General features: G+C 60.7%; 1 protein-coding gene across 2 annotated transcripts in view; it reads left to right on the top strand.

Moving 5' to 3' along the window:
* LOC101555655 (potassium inwardly rectifying channel subfamily J member 12) overlaps positions 1-14,930 on the top strand; it is a 44,637-nt gene extending 29,707 nt beyond the window's left edge. Inside the window, exons 2-3 of one of the 2 annotated variants that reach the window (XM_055134981.1) lie at positions 4,338-4,459; positions 10,339-14,930. In XM_055134981.1, coding sequence (XP_054990956.1) covers positions 10,395-11,693 — 1,299 coding nt within the window. In that variant the 5' untranslated portion in view covers positions 4,338-4,459; positions 10,339-10,394 and the 3' untranslated portion in view covers positions 11,694-14,930. The remainder of the gene's footprint in view (positions 1-4,337; positions 4,460-10,338) is intronic. The other variant, XM_055134982.1, reaches the window with a different exon arrangement.
* The last annotated feature ends 251 nt before the right edge of the window (positions 14,931-15,181 follow it).

Below are 15,181 nucleotides of genomic sequence, written 5' to 3'. Positions count from 1 at the left end.
TACTGACTCCTGACCAATCAGAAAACAGGCTCAGGCCCGAGCAACAGGACAGTGGGCACAAGTGGTACAGCTAGGAAATGGGAACTCTTGCCTCGCACATGGCTGACTGGGTTCCGTCTCCAGCCCCCATATGGTTCCCTGAACCTGCCAGGAGTGATCACTGAGTACAGAGCAGGGGTAACCCCTGGGCATCACTGGGTGTGCCCCTCCCCATCTCAAAAAAAGAAAAATGTTCAGAGGGTCACACAGGCTGGTTCCAAGATGGGATCTGAACCTCTCACCCTGTCATCCAGAAGTCATGCTTCCACAGGCTCCTCCAGCGCCCCGGCGATGACACCAGGGGCCGGGCAGAGCCTCACTTTTTCTTTATTGCCGGACACCGAAAGTGACACAGAAACCATTCCTGGTTCTGCACTCAGGAATTACTCCCTTCACTCTCTTCCCACCAGGGTTCCATGGTGTGTCCCCAACCATCTCCCTACGAGCCCCTCCCCCGTTCCCTAGGGTTCTGGGGTGTGGAGAATGGAAGGGCCACTCTGTCTCTCGTTTGCAGGGGATCACGAATGCTCAGAGGGGGTGGAGAGTCTTGCCTGGCCCAAGGGTGAGGGGCAGCGCTGGGGGTCCCTGGGTCAGCTGTCCACGGCGGCTGCTCCAGGGCCCCCAGGCTTTCTCTGAGGAATGAGGCCTGGTGAGTGCTGGTCTCCGTGCTGCCCCCCACTGCCTGGCACGGAGGCTGGTCCACTGCCTCTGAGCACAGCGCAGGCCCTCCTGAAACAGTGACCACAAGCAGAGCCCCAGAGAGGGGCGTCACAATGGAGCAGGGTGGGGACCCAGTGGGACCCCTGAGACCTGCCTGAAGCTGCAGGGCGCGGGGGCCTGGAGCCTGCCAGGGGATGGCATCTGTGGCCGTCTCCCCAGTGCAGGGTGCCGAGGGCCTGGGCCAAGGACACCCTGTCTCTCCTGCCCCCACGCCCAGAGAAGGATGTTCTCAAGATAAAAATACCCTCGGAAACATGCTCTGTGCCTGGCATGACCCGCCAGCCACCCTCGGGACTGGAACCTGCCCTGACTTTACCCCGGGCCTCGGAGTGGGGAGCCTGCCCGTCGGGGCTGGGCCCATGTGTGTCTGTGGTGACCAGCACAGGGGTGCCGGCAGCCGGCCCTGCACAGGCAGAGCTCAGGGCTGTTCGGGGGCCTCGCACAGGCCTATGGGCAGCTGTGGACTCACCTTCCATGCCGTGGGGAGCTCCGACCCTGCTCCCGGTGGTCAGCCGCGGTGTGGGCTGGGAAGGCCTTCCTGAACCTGCGTGCCCGGCGCAGGGCAGCCTCGGTGTGGGGGAGCAGGGTCAACCATTTTCTTGCTCGTTGGTTTGATTTTGGGTTTAGGGTCACACACCTGACAGGGCTCAGGGCTAACTCCTGGTTCTGCACTCAGGAATTACTCCCGGCCATGAGCAGGGGACCATGTGTGGTACCGGGGATTGAACCCAGGTCGGCTGCATGCAAGGCAAATGCCCTCCCCGCTGTCTTATCGCTCTGGCCCCATCAGCCCATTTGTAGAGGGAGAGACTGAGACTCAGTCTCTGGAGACAGCTGTAGGCCTGAGTGCAGGACATGGCTTGTGTCCCCTCCCCAGGAACAGCTGTTATTGGACTGTGGCAATTGGTGTTCTGCCATGCCGGCCCCATGCCCAGCACCCACCGCCTTGCATTTCGCGGGGAGGCTGGGGGTATCGTCAGCCTGTGCAAGGCCAGGAGCTGCCCCACAGGAAGGGAAGCACCCGGCCCCTCCCCGCTGCAGGTTTCACCCCAGCCCTGCTGACAGCTGGGCAGAGGCGCGCTGGCATGGGCGTGCCTGGCCTGGCCTGTCTTGCCAGGCTGCCCCTCTGCTGTGTGAGCCCCTCCCTCGGGGTCCCTCTAGGTCCGCAGAGTGGGCGGGTCCCAGGGAAGCACTGGGCACTCCAGCCTGCGGAGCTGTCCCCTGGGGCTGCAGAGATCGGTGTGGGGGCGGGGGTGGCCAGGGTCCTGGGTCAGAGGTCCGCACTTGGTTTCCCTGCTGCTGTGTCACTGCTGTGTGACTGGGGGGGGTGGGGGTCAGTTGTGTTTCTCCTCTGAGCCTCAGTTTCCCTGTGGAGAACAGAGCTCATTTTGCCCCCCTCACAGGAGAGAACAAGCTTGACGGGGTTTGTGGGTCGGAGGAAACCCCTTTTCAGAAAAACAGAGGGAGGGCCACTGTGGTCCCAACCCCCCAAAAAGACCAAACCAAAAAGAGGGTCCAGATGAATAGTCAAGCAGGGAGGACTCTGGCCTGTGTGCTGCTAACCGGGGTCGCCCCGACACCAGATGATCCCCCGAGCCTGCCTGGGAGTGGTCCCTGAGCACAGAGATAGGAGTAATCCTGAGCACAGAGAGAGGAGTCACCCCTGAGCACAGAGACAGAAGTGAGCCCTGAGCACCACCGGGTGTAGTCCCCAAACAAAAGATAGAGGCCGGGAGGATGTTGAGAACCAGGGCCAGCAGGAGGGAAGCGGCTCCTTCTCCCCTTGCTCCCGGCTCCTGAGCCCGTGGCAGCCGTCCTCCTCCGCGCACAGCCTGTCGGTGCCCCTGCCAGCGGCCTCTCCCCCCTCAGCTGGTTTCCCTGTCTGTGTCCAGCGAGTAGCTGCCCTGGTCACGTCAGAGACCCGGGCACAGCCCACTGCGAGGCCCCAGTACAGGACGCTGGTCTCTGGGTGCCGCTGCTTCCCCAGCAGCTTGGGCAGAAAGTCCGAGGGGGGCGGGCGCAGGGCCCGTGCCAGCTGCTCGGGGAGCGAGGAGAGATGGGATGGCAGGGGCGGGGCTAGGCATCTGGGGGCAAGGTCCGTCGACCCTCCCAGCGCAAGCAAAGGCCCAGAGAGGAAGTGAGTCAGGCCGTGTCACAGAGCGAGTAGGGCAGAGCTGGTTTTAAACCCGGATCTGTGTCTCTAAAACCAGTGCTGTGGCTACCAGGAGGCTCATGTTACAGGGGTGACTCACCCCCCCCTTCTAATCCTAGCCAGAAAAGCTGGTGCCACCATGGATGGCAGCCAGCCTCTGTGCCAAGGAAGGGTGAGACTCAGGGCTTGGATGGGCAGGCGGAAGTGAGCAGGGCCTCTCCAGTCTGCCTGCCTTCAAAAAATGGGCAGAACCCCTTTCCACCACTCTGCCCCAAACTTCAGGGAGTGCTAGGGAGGAAAGCAGGAAGCCCCTTTAGCAGATGGGAAAACTGAGGCTGGAAGATTAGATGTGTGTGTGTGACAAGTTACTGACCTGCCCATCTCTCTGCTTACCCACAGTCATAACCCACCCATCTTCTCCTTCCTTCCTTCCTTCCTTCCTTCCTTCCTTCCTTCCTTCCTTCCTTCCTTCCTTCCTTCCTTCCTTCCTTCCTTCCTTCCTTCCTTCCTCCCTCCCTTCCTCCCTTCCTTCCTCCTTCCCTTCCTTCCTTCCTCCCTCCCTTCCTTCCTTCCTCCTTCCCTTCCTTCCTTCCTCCCTCCCTTCCTTCCTCCCTCCCTCCCTTCCTTCCTTCCTTCCTTCCTTCCTTCCTTCCTTCCTTCCTTCCTTCCTTCCTTCCTTCCTTCCTTCCTTTTTTTTTTTTTTGTCTTTTTGGGTCACTCCTGGTGATGATAAGGACTTACTCCTGGCTCTGCACTCAGGAATTACTCCTGGTAATGCTCAGGGGACCTTATGGGATGTCGGGGATTGAACCTGTATTGGCCCAGGTTCAAGGTCAATCCCCTACCCATGTACTATTGCTCTGACCCATCTTCCTTCTTTCCTTCCTTCCATCCATCCATATACCAACTTCTCATCAATAATCCACCCATTCTTCCACCCTTCCGTCCTTCCATTCTTCCCTGCGTCCATCCATCCAGCTACCTCTCCCTCCGTACAGTGCTCCTTGGCTCCTGGAAAGTCTCCACGTGTAGTGCCTGAGAGCTCAGACCAGGGCCCCGAGTGCTCATAGCTGGCACATCCTTCTTCTCTGGCATGGGAACAGTGATGGTTCCAACCTCAGGGGTGGGTGTGTGGGTTACGCGAGCTGAGGTCTGGAGGGGCCCCAAGTGTCTGGTGTGCAGCTGGTGATAATTATACACTGTGCCTTTCTCCTGGGACCCATTCTGGTCCTTCCTCCTCTGGTCCTGAGAGGTTGCTGTGGGCAGTCATATGGTGTGAACGTCTGTGGCAACTGAGGTGGGCCTGCAGGGTCTTGGGGCCCAGGGGAAGCAGGCAGAGTATGTTTCCACGTGGAAGCTTCTCGCTCTCGAGCCGCCTGTGCAGAGAGGCGTCATTCATAATGTGGTGCTTCTGTGTCGACTTCAGGTCCCTCCCGAGACAGCTCCCTGCCTAGCTGGTGCCTGGGAAATGGCAGCTGCTGCGTGCACAGCCTTGAAGACAGCCGCCTGCCTGCTCAGCACAGTGACCTAGAGGCCAGGAGACAGAAGGTGAGACTCAGGTCTCTGGTGAGCAGCACCCAGCCAGTCCCCCTCAGTCACACCCATGTACGAGGTAGATGCAAATATCTGCTTCTCCACCACTGTACTCATCTGCCGGCTTTCACTCTTTATCTCCCCTCCCGATCCACACATCCATTTGCCACCCCTCACTCCACCCACCTACCCAACCCATCCACCATCTTTTCACTTGGATATTTACTTATCCGTCTGCCCATTCACACAGCCATCTATCCACTCACTCGTCCATCTATTGACCTGTCTTCCAAGCAGTCCATGTATCTGGCCAGGCTCACTCATCTATCTATCCATCTGTTGGCTCCCCTCACCCAGCCATATGCTCAACTACCCAGATCTGTGAGCCTGCCATATAGCTGCCTCACACTTCATCCACCCATCTTCTCATCCATCCTGTTCAGCTGCTCATTCCAGCATTCTTCATCTAAGAGAGGAGCATATTTCCTTCTGTGATAGGCCTATACCACCCTCTCAGGGCCTCTGACATAAACTAGGAGTGGGACATTGGCAAGGTCAGCGTTCACACAGAGGGAAGCATCTCTTAAAGGAAAAATCCTGGCCTGGAGAACCAAGAAGGGCTTCATAGAAGGGGTGTTGTTCAGTCGCCCCTTGGTGGAGATTTCCAGCCTTCTTGGGGGCTGTGATTTGGAGGTTCACCCATGGGACAGGGCTGTCAGCAGTTGTAGTAGGAGCCTGTTGAGGTGAGGTATGAACAGGAGGGGGAGTTGGGTGAAGAGGAGGCAGTGGGGAAGGTTCTGGAGGAGAGGGGAAGCACACTGGCTGCCTGGTGCCCAGCCAGCTGGGAAGAATTCGTGGATCCTGTGCATGGGCCAGGGTGGGGTGAGGCACCAGGAGATCACAGTTTCACTCAGGGCATAGAGGAAGGGGATCTCGGGAGTAACAGGAGGGGCGATCCCAGGAAGGGAGGGAACCAACTAGGTGTGCGCTACAGATAGTCGTGCGGGGAGAGACCCCGGGACTCTGCCTGCCCTGCCCCAGGAGGGGCTGCTGTGTCTGTGCCTGGGAAGGGCGGAGCGTCTTCCCGCCTCAGAGAGAGCTTGCAGGCCAAAGACTTGGTGGTCAGAGATGGATGTGGCAGGGCTGAGTGCCAAGCACCCCTCTCCCACTGCCTCTCTCTCTCTCTGAGTCTGAGCACCAGAATGGGCTTGGCACTGTGTGAATCTTAGATGTTCCCTGTGGTGTTGCCTGTGGGCAGAGGCCCTGAGCACTGGGCAGGGGAGGGCGCCAAGCCAGAGTGTGATGGTCGCTCCTGATTGGAGAGTGGAAATATCTGTCTTGCTCTTGCTCTCCGTCCCTGCTTCATGCCGACTCGTGGCTCTCCCTGGCCCAGGTCCCCCTTCACCCACCCGGTCTCTGATGGTGTCCCCTTGGCCTCCTTGTCATATAGCTGTGCTTGTCACCACTCCAGCTTTGCCCAGACCCTACTCTATCCCTCACTTCTGTGTGGCCGACCAGGGAACCCCCACTTGGAGCCCCTGCTTCCACATCTGCATTAGGGACTCAGTTTTTAAAGTGCTCATGCTGAGCCTGGTGGATAGAGGCAGGGTTAGGAAAGATGGTGAGGCTAGCTTGAGTGGCTGAGAGCAGGTTCTTGATGGACTAGTGATGTCTGTCGCAGGCACAAACAGAAGTGGATGGATTAGTGATGTCTGCCACCTGTGCACTCTTGGGGGGCGGGGGGTGGACACGGCCTTATGCTGGCTTTCCCTGAACCAGGTGATCACTTCAGGTGCCTGGTACCTTAGCTTTCTAGGCAAGGGATTTCTAGGCCAGGGATTTGGGTATGGATCTTACTTCTGCTTCTGGGGACTAAGATTTGGGACATCCACCCAGCACTGAAAAACCTTCAGGTCCAAATCTGGATGGAACCTTCGTCCTACCCATAGCCTGACCTGGGCCCAGGGAAGGGGGAACCTGAGTGTTATTCCATTCTTCATACTGAGAACTCACTCCCTGCAGGCTGCTTGACCCTGGGCAATGAGTCAGTCTTTCTGAAGTTCAGTTTCCTCATCTGGAAAATGGGGATAATGATCATAATGTCATGGGGATTAAATGAGTTAATTTGAGCTCCTGGCATAACTTCTGCCAGTAGCACAAGCTCGAGAAATATTGATTATCAGGCTCCTTTTCTGCAGGATCCATTGACCTCAGCCCCTCTCAGAGGCACCTTGCCTTCTGGGTGCTTCCATTAGTCTGTGTGGTCAGGGCTTTCTCACCAACCGAGACATTGGGCTCGGGCCTCACCCTGGTTTCCTCCCGGAAGTCACGGAAACCAGAGGTGCCGGGAGCCTCAGGGGACTGGACATGAGATGTCCAGGCTCCTCCCAGAGAGTCTTGGGCCCCACCCCAGGATCATGTGGCAGTGGCCTCTAAAAGCTCCCCGTGCAGGCCGGGCAGTGCTCCGAGCACTGGTGTCCAGAGGGGCTCCCGACGTGAGGCGTGATCCCCGAGGTCAGTGTCTGCCACTACCCTAGGCCTCTGCTTGCTCTGTTCGCCAAAATCTCGTCCTCGTAGCTCAGGACACGCACCTCCCGCCTTGCTCCCACTTTCCTCTGGGCAGAGTCCCCTTCCGCCATGAACCTCCCCTCCTGGCCTCCCTGCCTGCCTCTGACTTGCCTGAGCCCTGGGGTGAGGCTGCGTCTCGGCCCTTCTGCCTGTGGGGTGGGAGCCAGGCCCTGTGCCCGCTGCAGCACAAGCTCTAAAGTCCCACGTCTCGTCTGAGCTTCCCAGAGAACAGGGACCACCCTCGGCCCTCCCCACAGCTGAGGGTCACTGTCCGCACTGCTGAATTAGAACAGGTGATGGCAAGCGAAGAGACCTCCGTGTGCACATGCATGCTTGCGTGTGTGTGTCCGTGTGTGTGTATGTGTGTGCATGTGTGTGAGTGTGTGTGCGTGTGTGTACGTGTGTGTGCATGTGTACATGTGTGTCTGTGTCTCTGTGTGTGCATGTTTGTACATGCGTGCGTGTGTTCGTGTGTGTCCACATGTGTTTGTATGCGTGTGTGCATGTATGTATATGTCTGTGAGTGCATGTGTGTACATGTGTGCATGTGCATGCATGCATGTGTGTATGTGTGTGCATGTGTGTATGTGTGTACGTATATGCCTGTGTGCGTGTGTGTGCATGAGTGTGTACATGTGTGCATGCATGTGTGTGCGTGTATGTGTGTACATGTGTGTGTACGTGTGTGTACGTGTGTGTGTACATGTGTGCATAAGTGCGTGTGTGCGTATGTACGTGTGTGTCTGCTTGGTTGCATGTCCTCAGAATGACAGGTGTGTCCATGGAACTGCGCTGATGCCTGGGTCTTCTGCTGCTTCTTTCTCTGCAGTTCTGTGTTCACCAGGCTTCCATGGGGCCCCCATGCCAGTGACATCATGCCCAGAGGCAAATGGGGGCATGAACAGGGGCCCGAGGGCCCGAGGCCGGGACCAGACCAGGACCTCTCCTCTCTTTCTTTCTCTGTTCCTCAGTGTCTGAACTTGCTCAGAATCTGCTTCCAGCTCAGAAATGAGGGTGTGGGTGACCGTGACCCCATCAGGTCTGTGTACACCGACGGATGAGCCCCTGGCATGCTGTGGCCTGGGTGGGCCCCGGTGCCAGCCCAGGCAGCCATTGCAGCCACACCCCTGCCCGCCCGGAAGCTGGCCGGGGGCTTGGCCCTCCTGGCCTCTGACTCTTACAATTCTGTCCCTGCAGGCCTCTAGCTGCTCTGAACACCAGTGGAGCAGCCATGACCCGCTGGACATCCCTGAAGGCCTTCAGGCCACACAAACCAGCCTCCGGCAAGCTGGTGGCCTCCCGCCGGCATCTGAGTGCCCCAACCCTGGCCACCCCCCGTCAAGGGGCCCAGAAACCTGGGGCTAAGCCCAGGCACAGTCCCAGGAGCCCCTGCCTCCACCGGCTCCCTGCTTCGTGGCCCAGACAGAAGCAGCAGAGACATTTCTGGCCTCAGGCCTCAGCTACTCAGACCCAGGGTGAGGGGGTCAGCTGTGGGGACAGGGACAGCAGTGCAAGGGGCCTGCTGAGCCTGGGGTTCCCACAGCTGGAGATCTGTGCCAGACAGAAGGGTTTGAACCAGTGCCCCTGCAAATGGGCCTTGTGGTTCAGACAGGTCACGGGGCCTGTCTGAGCCTGTTCCGTGAGTGGAGTGACAGTTCTCCTAGGGGCTCCTGTGGGGCTGTGGCTGCCAGGATGACTCAGGGCTCGCCAATGGGTCTGGCCTCCCTCGGGCTTCGAGGGGCTGCTTTGTGTAACAAAGGGGGCCTGGGTCTGCAGGCCCTGGACATCCAGCACCTGGCCAGCTGCAGGAGCAAACTCTGGGAGGGCTCTGCCTGTGCAATGCCCCACCCCCCTCACATGTCCCCCAGGCGACCCGTGCAGAGTGCAGAGGTCACACCTCTCCTGGTCGCACAGACCAGGCCTAAAACCCGGGGTGACCCCATCCTGTTTCCTGGTCTCCCCATTCTTTTTTGTAAATACAGGATGCTGAGGGAGCCCGGATGAGGGGACAGCTGGGGCCTGACCCCCGGGGGCCACCTGCTGAGGCCTCCTTGTCCCCAGGTGGATTGCTGCCTTCTGGGTGTCCTGAGCACCCAAACTTTCTGGTTCTGTTGTCAGAGTGAGGACGGCTGGGGGTTGGGGTGTTGGGGTCCCCACAGCCTGTGGGGAGGCATCCCTCCTCCCACCCCTAGTTCCCTAGTAGGTTGCTGTGCTTCGTGGTGAGGGCCACGTGACCTCATTGCCCCCAGCCCCCGTCTGCAGCAGGGGCCTGGCACTGGCACAGCAGCGGGAACACAGTGGGGACAGGCGTCCGTGTCCCTGCTGTGCCCTCAGGGGCCAGGTGCGTGTGCAGGTCTGGTCAGGCCTCGGGCACGCGCTGTGGGGTGTGCCAGAATCCCGGGGCGTGGGAGCCACGTGGGTTCAGGACCTGCCCCTCTGTGCTCTGCACCCTCTTCTGCTTGGCTCTGTGAAAGGCCGGGCCCAGTCCGTCAGTGCCTCTGGACGCCCATTCTCCTCCTTGTAGGGACGCGGAGGCCACAGGCATAGCAGAGGCGCAGAGTGGGAGAGGGGTGTCCGCAGGCCGGCCCACCCTGAGCCCGGGAGAGACGGCAGTGAGCCGGCAGCAGACTTGTGTGCGAGGAGGCGCAGCGCAGCTGTGGGCCAGCGGCCCTCATGCTTGTCCCTGCTGCCTCCATGGCCACAGTGCAGCATGGTAGGGAGGCCTGGGCGGGCTGCACAGGCTGCCGGGGGCGTGGGGGCGCCCTCTGGGGACACCCCGTGGCATCAGAGGCCAGGCCTGGGAGAGGGGAGAGGGGAGGCAGGGAAGTGAGACCCTGAGTCTGTGGAAGCTGTGGGCCCCTCCTGTCCAGGCCCCCGACTGCAGAGATGGGGCAGGGGGCTGGGGAGCTGGCTGCTCTGCGGGCGAAGAGGAGTGAGGAGGGGCCGGGTACAACACAGGCTGGGCATTTGCTTTGAACGTGACTTGCTCGGGGCCCGACCCCGGTACTTCCTGTTGTCCCCTGAGCACTGCCAGCAGTGATCCCCAAGCACAGAGCCAGGAGTAAGCCCTGAGCACCAACAAACAGAAAAGAAGGACGGTGGTGGGGCAGGGCCAGGAGGGCAGGACGCAGGCTTAGCTATGCAATGGATGCTGGATGCATCTTGGGTGTGGGTGCAGGAACGAGGGGCCATCTCGGAGGTGGCGGGTGGCGATTCTCAGCAGAGGAGGTGGGTGAGCAGACGGCGTCCGGGGGCGGGCAGCTCTGAGGGCCTGGGCGTGGGAAGCAAAGCGGGGTGGGGGTGACATCCTGTCCACTCTGTCGCAGGTGCTGCCCCGCCTGGAGCTGGCCTGGGGGTGAGCCAGGGCCCCCCCGCCCCCGGGATGACCGCAGCTGGCCGGGCCAACCCCTACAGCATCGTGTCATCGGAGGAGGACGGGCTGCACCTGGTCACCATGTCGGGTGCCAACGGCTTCGGCAACGGCAAGGTGCACACGCGGCGCCGGTGCCGGAACCGCTTCGTCAAGAAGAACGGCCAATGCAACATCGAGTTCGCCAACATGGACGAGAAGTCGCAGCGGTACCTGGCCGACATGTTCACCACCTGCGTGGACATCCGCTGGCGCTACATGCTGCTCATCTTCTCGCTGGCCTTCCTCGCCTCCTGGCTGCTCTTCGGCGTCATCTTCTGGGTCATCGCGGTGGCGCACGGCGACCTGGAGCCGGCCGAGGGCCGGGGGTCACGCACGCCCTGCGTCATGCAGGTGCACGGCTTCATGGCCGCCTTCCTCTTCTCCATCGAGACGCAGACCACCATCGGCTACGGGCTGCGCTGCGTCACCGAGGAGTGCCCGGTGGCCGTGTTCATGGTGGTGGCACAGTCCATCGTGGGCTGCATCATCGACTCCTTCATGATCGGGGCCATCATGGCCAAGATGGCCCGGCCCAAGAACCGCGCGCAGACGCTGCTCTTCAGCCACAACGCGGTGGTGGCGCTGCGCGACGGCAAGCTCTGCCTCATGTGGCGCGTGGGCAACCTGCGCAAGAGCCACATCGTGGAGGCGCACGTGCGCGCGCAGCTCATCAAGCCGCGCGTCACCGAGGAGGGCGAGTACATCCCGCTGGACCAGATCGACATCGACGTGGGCTTCGACAAGGGCCTGGACCGCATCTTCCTGGTGTCGCCCATCACCATCCTGCACGAGATCGACGAGGCCAGCCCGCTCTTCGGCATCAGCCGGCAGGACCTGGAGACAGACGACTTCGAGATCGTGGTCATCCTGGAGGGCATGGTGGAGGCCACGGCCATGACCACGCAGGCGCGCAGCTCCTACCTGGCCAACGAGATCCTGTGGGGCCACCGCTTCGAGCCCGTGCTCTTCGAGGAGAAGAACCAGTACAAGATCGACTATTCCCACTTCCATAAGACCTACGAGGTGCCGTCCACGCCGCGCTGCAGTGCCAAGGACCTGGTGGAGAACAAGTTTCTGCTGCCCAGCGCCAACTCCTTCTGCTACGAGAACGAGCTGGCCTTTCTGAGCCGGGACGAGGAGGACGAGGTGGACGGCGATCAGGACGGCCGCAGCCCCCAGGCCAGGCATGACTTCGACAGACCCCAGGCTGTGGGTGGGGGCAGCAGCGCCCTGGAGCAGAGGCCCTACAGGCGGGAGTCGGAAATCTGAGCCGCCCCCACCCCTCAGCCAAGGTGCCGAGTCCGTCGCCCTGCCAGGAGCCAAGAGGGCCTGGGTCTGAGCCGAGTGGGCCAGGCGCCCCTTCGCGGACTCCGTAGCATCTTAGATGTTTTAGGTTCTTCACGGTGGCCTCGGCAGCCTGACGGGAGAGCAGGCAGCGGGGCAGGCGGTCCTCACATCAGCCGGAGCAGTGCAGGGGCAGGCAGGTGGCCCGGGAGGTGGGACAGCCACAGGAGTCGGGGTCTGTCACCTGCGCAAGGACCCTGCCCAGGAAGGGGTCCACCGTGACCGCCTCTGGGGGGGCACAGGAGGCAGGTTGAGGTGCCCTTCTCCGGTTTTTAATTTGGGGAGAAATACTGGGTTTTTGGCTTTCTCAACCTTAGCTTGAGTAAGACTGTTTACAAATAATAATAATAATAATAATAACGTGATTGAAAAATTTTTTTAATTCATGGGAGCAGGGCTGAGGGGAGGGTGGTTAGACTTCCAATGGCCTGCCGGGATACAGGCAGCCAGGTGGGGGCTCCAGAAGGTTCCCTGGCTGGCCTGACTCCTCCTGCAAAACTGGGCGGCCCGGGGCAGCCCGGTGCTCTCTAGGGTGCCGTCCACTCCGAGAGCAGATTCCGCTCTGTCTGTGTCACTGGGGAGGGACAGGCGGGGATGCCCTAGACGAGCTTTTGGGCTTTGACACTGCACCTCAGAGCGCGTCTCGCGGCCACGCAGATGCTTTGCCTCTCTCCCCCCTTCGGGCTTTCGCAGTGGCCACCAGGCGAGATGGGCAGGTGGGGCTGTGCCCGGCTGCCAGTCGGGGTCCGGCCCTGCGGAAGTGGATGGGCCCTCTCCCCGGACACAGCATGGGTCGTGCCTTCCAGACCCCAGGGGTCCGGCTCCAGTTGTTTCTGTTTTTATGGAACTTGCCCATCCTTCACTAGGGAGGTCTGCAGGGCCAGGCTGCGCTGGCCCGGGCTGTGCAGACAGCGGCCTTCTGCCAGCTGCTGTGTGACAGATGCTCGTACGTAGGGGCGTGGGCCGCCAGGAGCGTGACTGCCAGGGCGCCTGTGTCAGGCCCTCGAGTCACTTACTGTCACTGACGTGGGCGCTGCCGGCCTGTCAGCCGGCCTCGGACCAGAAACTTCCTGGCAGAGGAGGCAGCGGGCAGGGCCAGGCCTGGGCGGGCGTCTTCCTCCAGGGCCGGGCCTGACCGACGGGGGCCATCACAAAGCCTGTCCCTCCAGGCTGTGCTGATCTGTAGCCCCCAGACAGCTCACAGAGCTGAGGAAGTGATTCTCAAGCCCAAGTGGGGAAACTGAGGCAGGATGGATGGGGGTGAATAAGACCGGGAGAAGGGCTAGGCCCAGGGGTCCTGCCTCTTTCTCCCCCATCACTCCTGCAGCAGCTGGAGATTTGGTTCCGATTCAGGGACCCTGGAGCCTCTGGGGATATGTGGCTCCCCTACCCGAGACACCCAGGCCCAGGCTCCACCATGATTTCTGGTGAGATTTTTTCCTCTCAGGGTGCACTGAGGGCATGGGGCACTCAGCTCCTCCTGGCCCCAGTGCTACCCCCAAGCCCACTGGCTTTCTCAGCTTATCCCTGAGGGGTGGGGTGCCAGAAAGCCTGGAGTGCTCACCCCCAGGCCCAGCTGAGTTGTCAGGCCGAGCCCTGTCACCGGGGGCCTGGACAGGCGCCCATGGCCCCCTCTGCCCAGTGGCCACAGACCCTCCCAGGGAGGTGCTGGCCAGCCTTGCACATATCTCTAGAGAGGCGCCTGGGGCCAGTGCTCCCGCTCAGGCCTGGCCCTCCCTGCTCCCCCGGACTGCCAGGCCCAGCAGGGCAGGAGAGCAGCTGTGGGGGCTCCCCCGACCACAGGCAGAGGCTGCGTCTGCCCGCTCCTCGGTGTGGTTCCTTTCTTATTTATTGTTTATTTATTATTGCTAAAGACCAAAATAGTCTCCTTTTCAGTGCACTTGAACAGGAGGGTGGGTGGGAGGAGCCCCGGGCGCGTGTGTGGTCTGTGAGGGCGGGTGCCACGCACAACCCTGTGTGCGTGCTGTGTGCGTGCTGTGGCATGTGGCGTGACCACTTGTGTGACGGCCTGTGTGCCGGGCGAGGGCAAGGACCAGTTGGCCCTGCCCTCGTGCTGGTCAGGGACACTGCACCGCCTCTGACAGGGAGTGTGGAGAGCAAGGGTTGGCGGAGCTGCAGCCTCACTGCCCAGTGCCCTGGGAGACCGCAGAGGGGCTCCTGCCCTTCCCCCACCTCCTCCAGCAGCTCAGGGCCCGGGGGCAGAGGGGTGCGAGCCCAAGTGTGTGAGGAGAAGTGAAGGTGTGGCTTTGCCCTGTTGGTGCGCTGAGAACAGACACATTATAGAAGGCAAGCGCACAGCTGCGTCTGTCCAGTGCGTGCCACGCAGATCTGTTGTACAGGTGTGCCCTGTTCAGATGCGTGCATACGGATGTGTGCTGTACAGATGTGTGCATATGGATGTGTGCTGTACAGATGTGTCCTGTCCAGATGTGTGCTGCGCAGATCTGTGTTGTATAGGTGTGTCCTGTCCAGATGCGTGCTATTCAGATGTGTCCTGTCCAGATGTGTACTGTGCAGATCCATGCTCACCAGAGGATTGCTGTACAGATGTGTGCATGCCTTCCCCACGTGTGTGCTTCTGACCTGATATCATGTGCGTGGGAGTCCCCTGTGCGATATCCCATGCATGTAGGTGCTTATGTGCCCATAGGCATGTCTTGTCCGGGGCTTGGTTTACACGTGACGGCACACACCTGTGAGGAAGGATGGGCTCTAGAGACGGTGCAGTCAGAGTCAACTGCCCCACTGCCAGCCCCTGATATCGAGTGTGGAGTGGCAGTGCCATGTGAAGTGGTGTGTCTGTGTGTGGGAGGCTGTGTGCGTGGTTGCCACGTGGGCTGGGGTGTGGTTCCCGGGATGGCCGGGCCAGGCTCTGTGTGTGTGTCGGCGGCTGCCCCTCCTGTGCCTTGCTGGTGCTGTGCTGCCAGGCCCCTGCACCCCGGGTCCTGGCGGGGGCAAGGTGGTGACGGGAAGGCGGTTCCTGTGAGGTGGGTGCCGCCTGCTCTTCATGAGGTCAGAGAATGTCAAATCTATTTTAAGTGGTGAAACTGGAGAATCCTCTTGTTATTTTCAATCCATAGTGTTACCTAGAGACATAGGCCATGAGACTAGACCACATTAAATGCATTTTGATCTCTTTGAGTGCGCTGTGTGGAGACCTGTGTTTGAAACCCCGCCCCCGACCTGAGTCCTGGCCACCCTGCACACTGCTCCCACTCACCCTTTGAGGGGCCGCCTGGGCAGCCACTGGGTGACCTGGCCTGCGCTGCCCCCCTTTCCTCCTCCTGCCAGGCCTGGCCTTCGTGGGCAGAAGCGACAGAGCAGCAGGGGGCACACAGCCAGCTCGCGGTCATGTCCTGGTGGTCCCAGGAAGGCTTTGGATGATCTTCCTG

Source organism: Sorex araneus, chromosome 4 (genome assembly GCF_027595985.1).
Source record: "Sorex araneus isolate mSorAra2 chromosome 4, mSorAra2.pri, whole genome shotgun sequence".
Classification (NCBI taxonomy): Eukaryota; Metazoa; Chordata; class Mammalia; order Eulipotyphla; family Soricidae; genus Sorex; species Sorex araneus.
The sequence above is the reverse complement of the archived record's forward strand: the minus strand, read 5'-3'. Positions and strand labels throughout refer to the sequence as shown.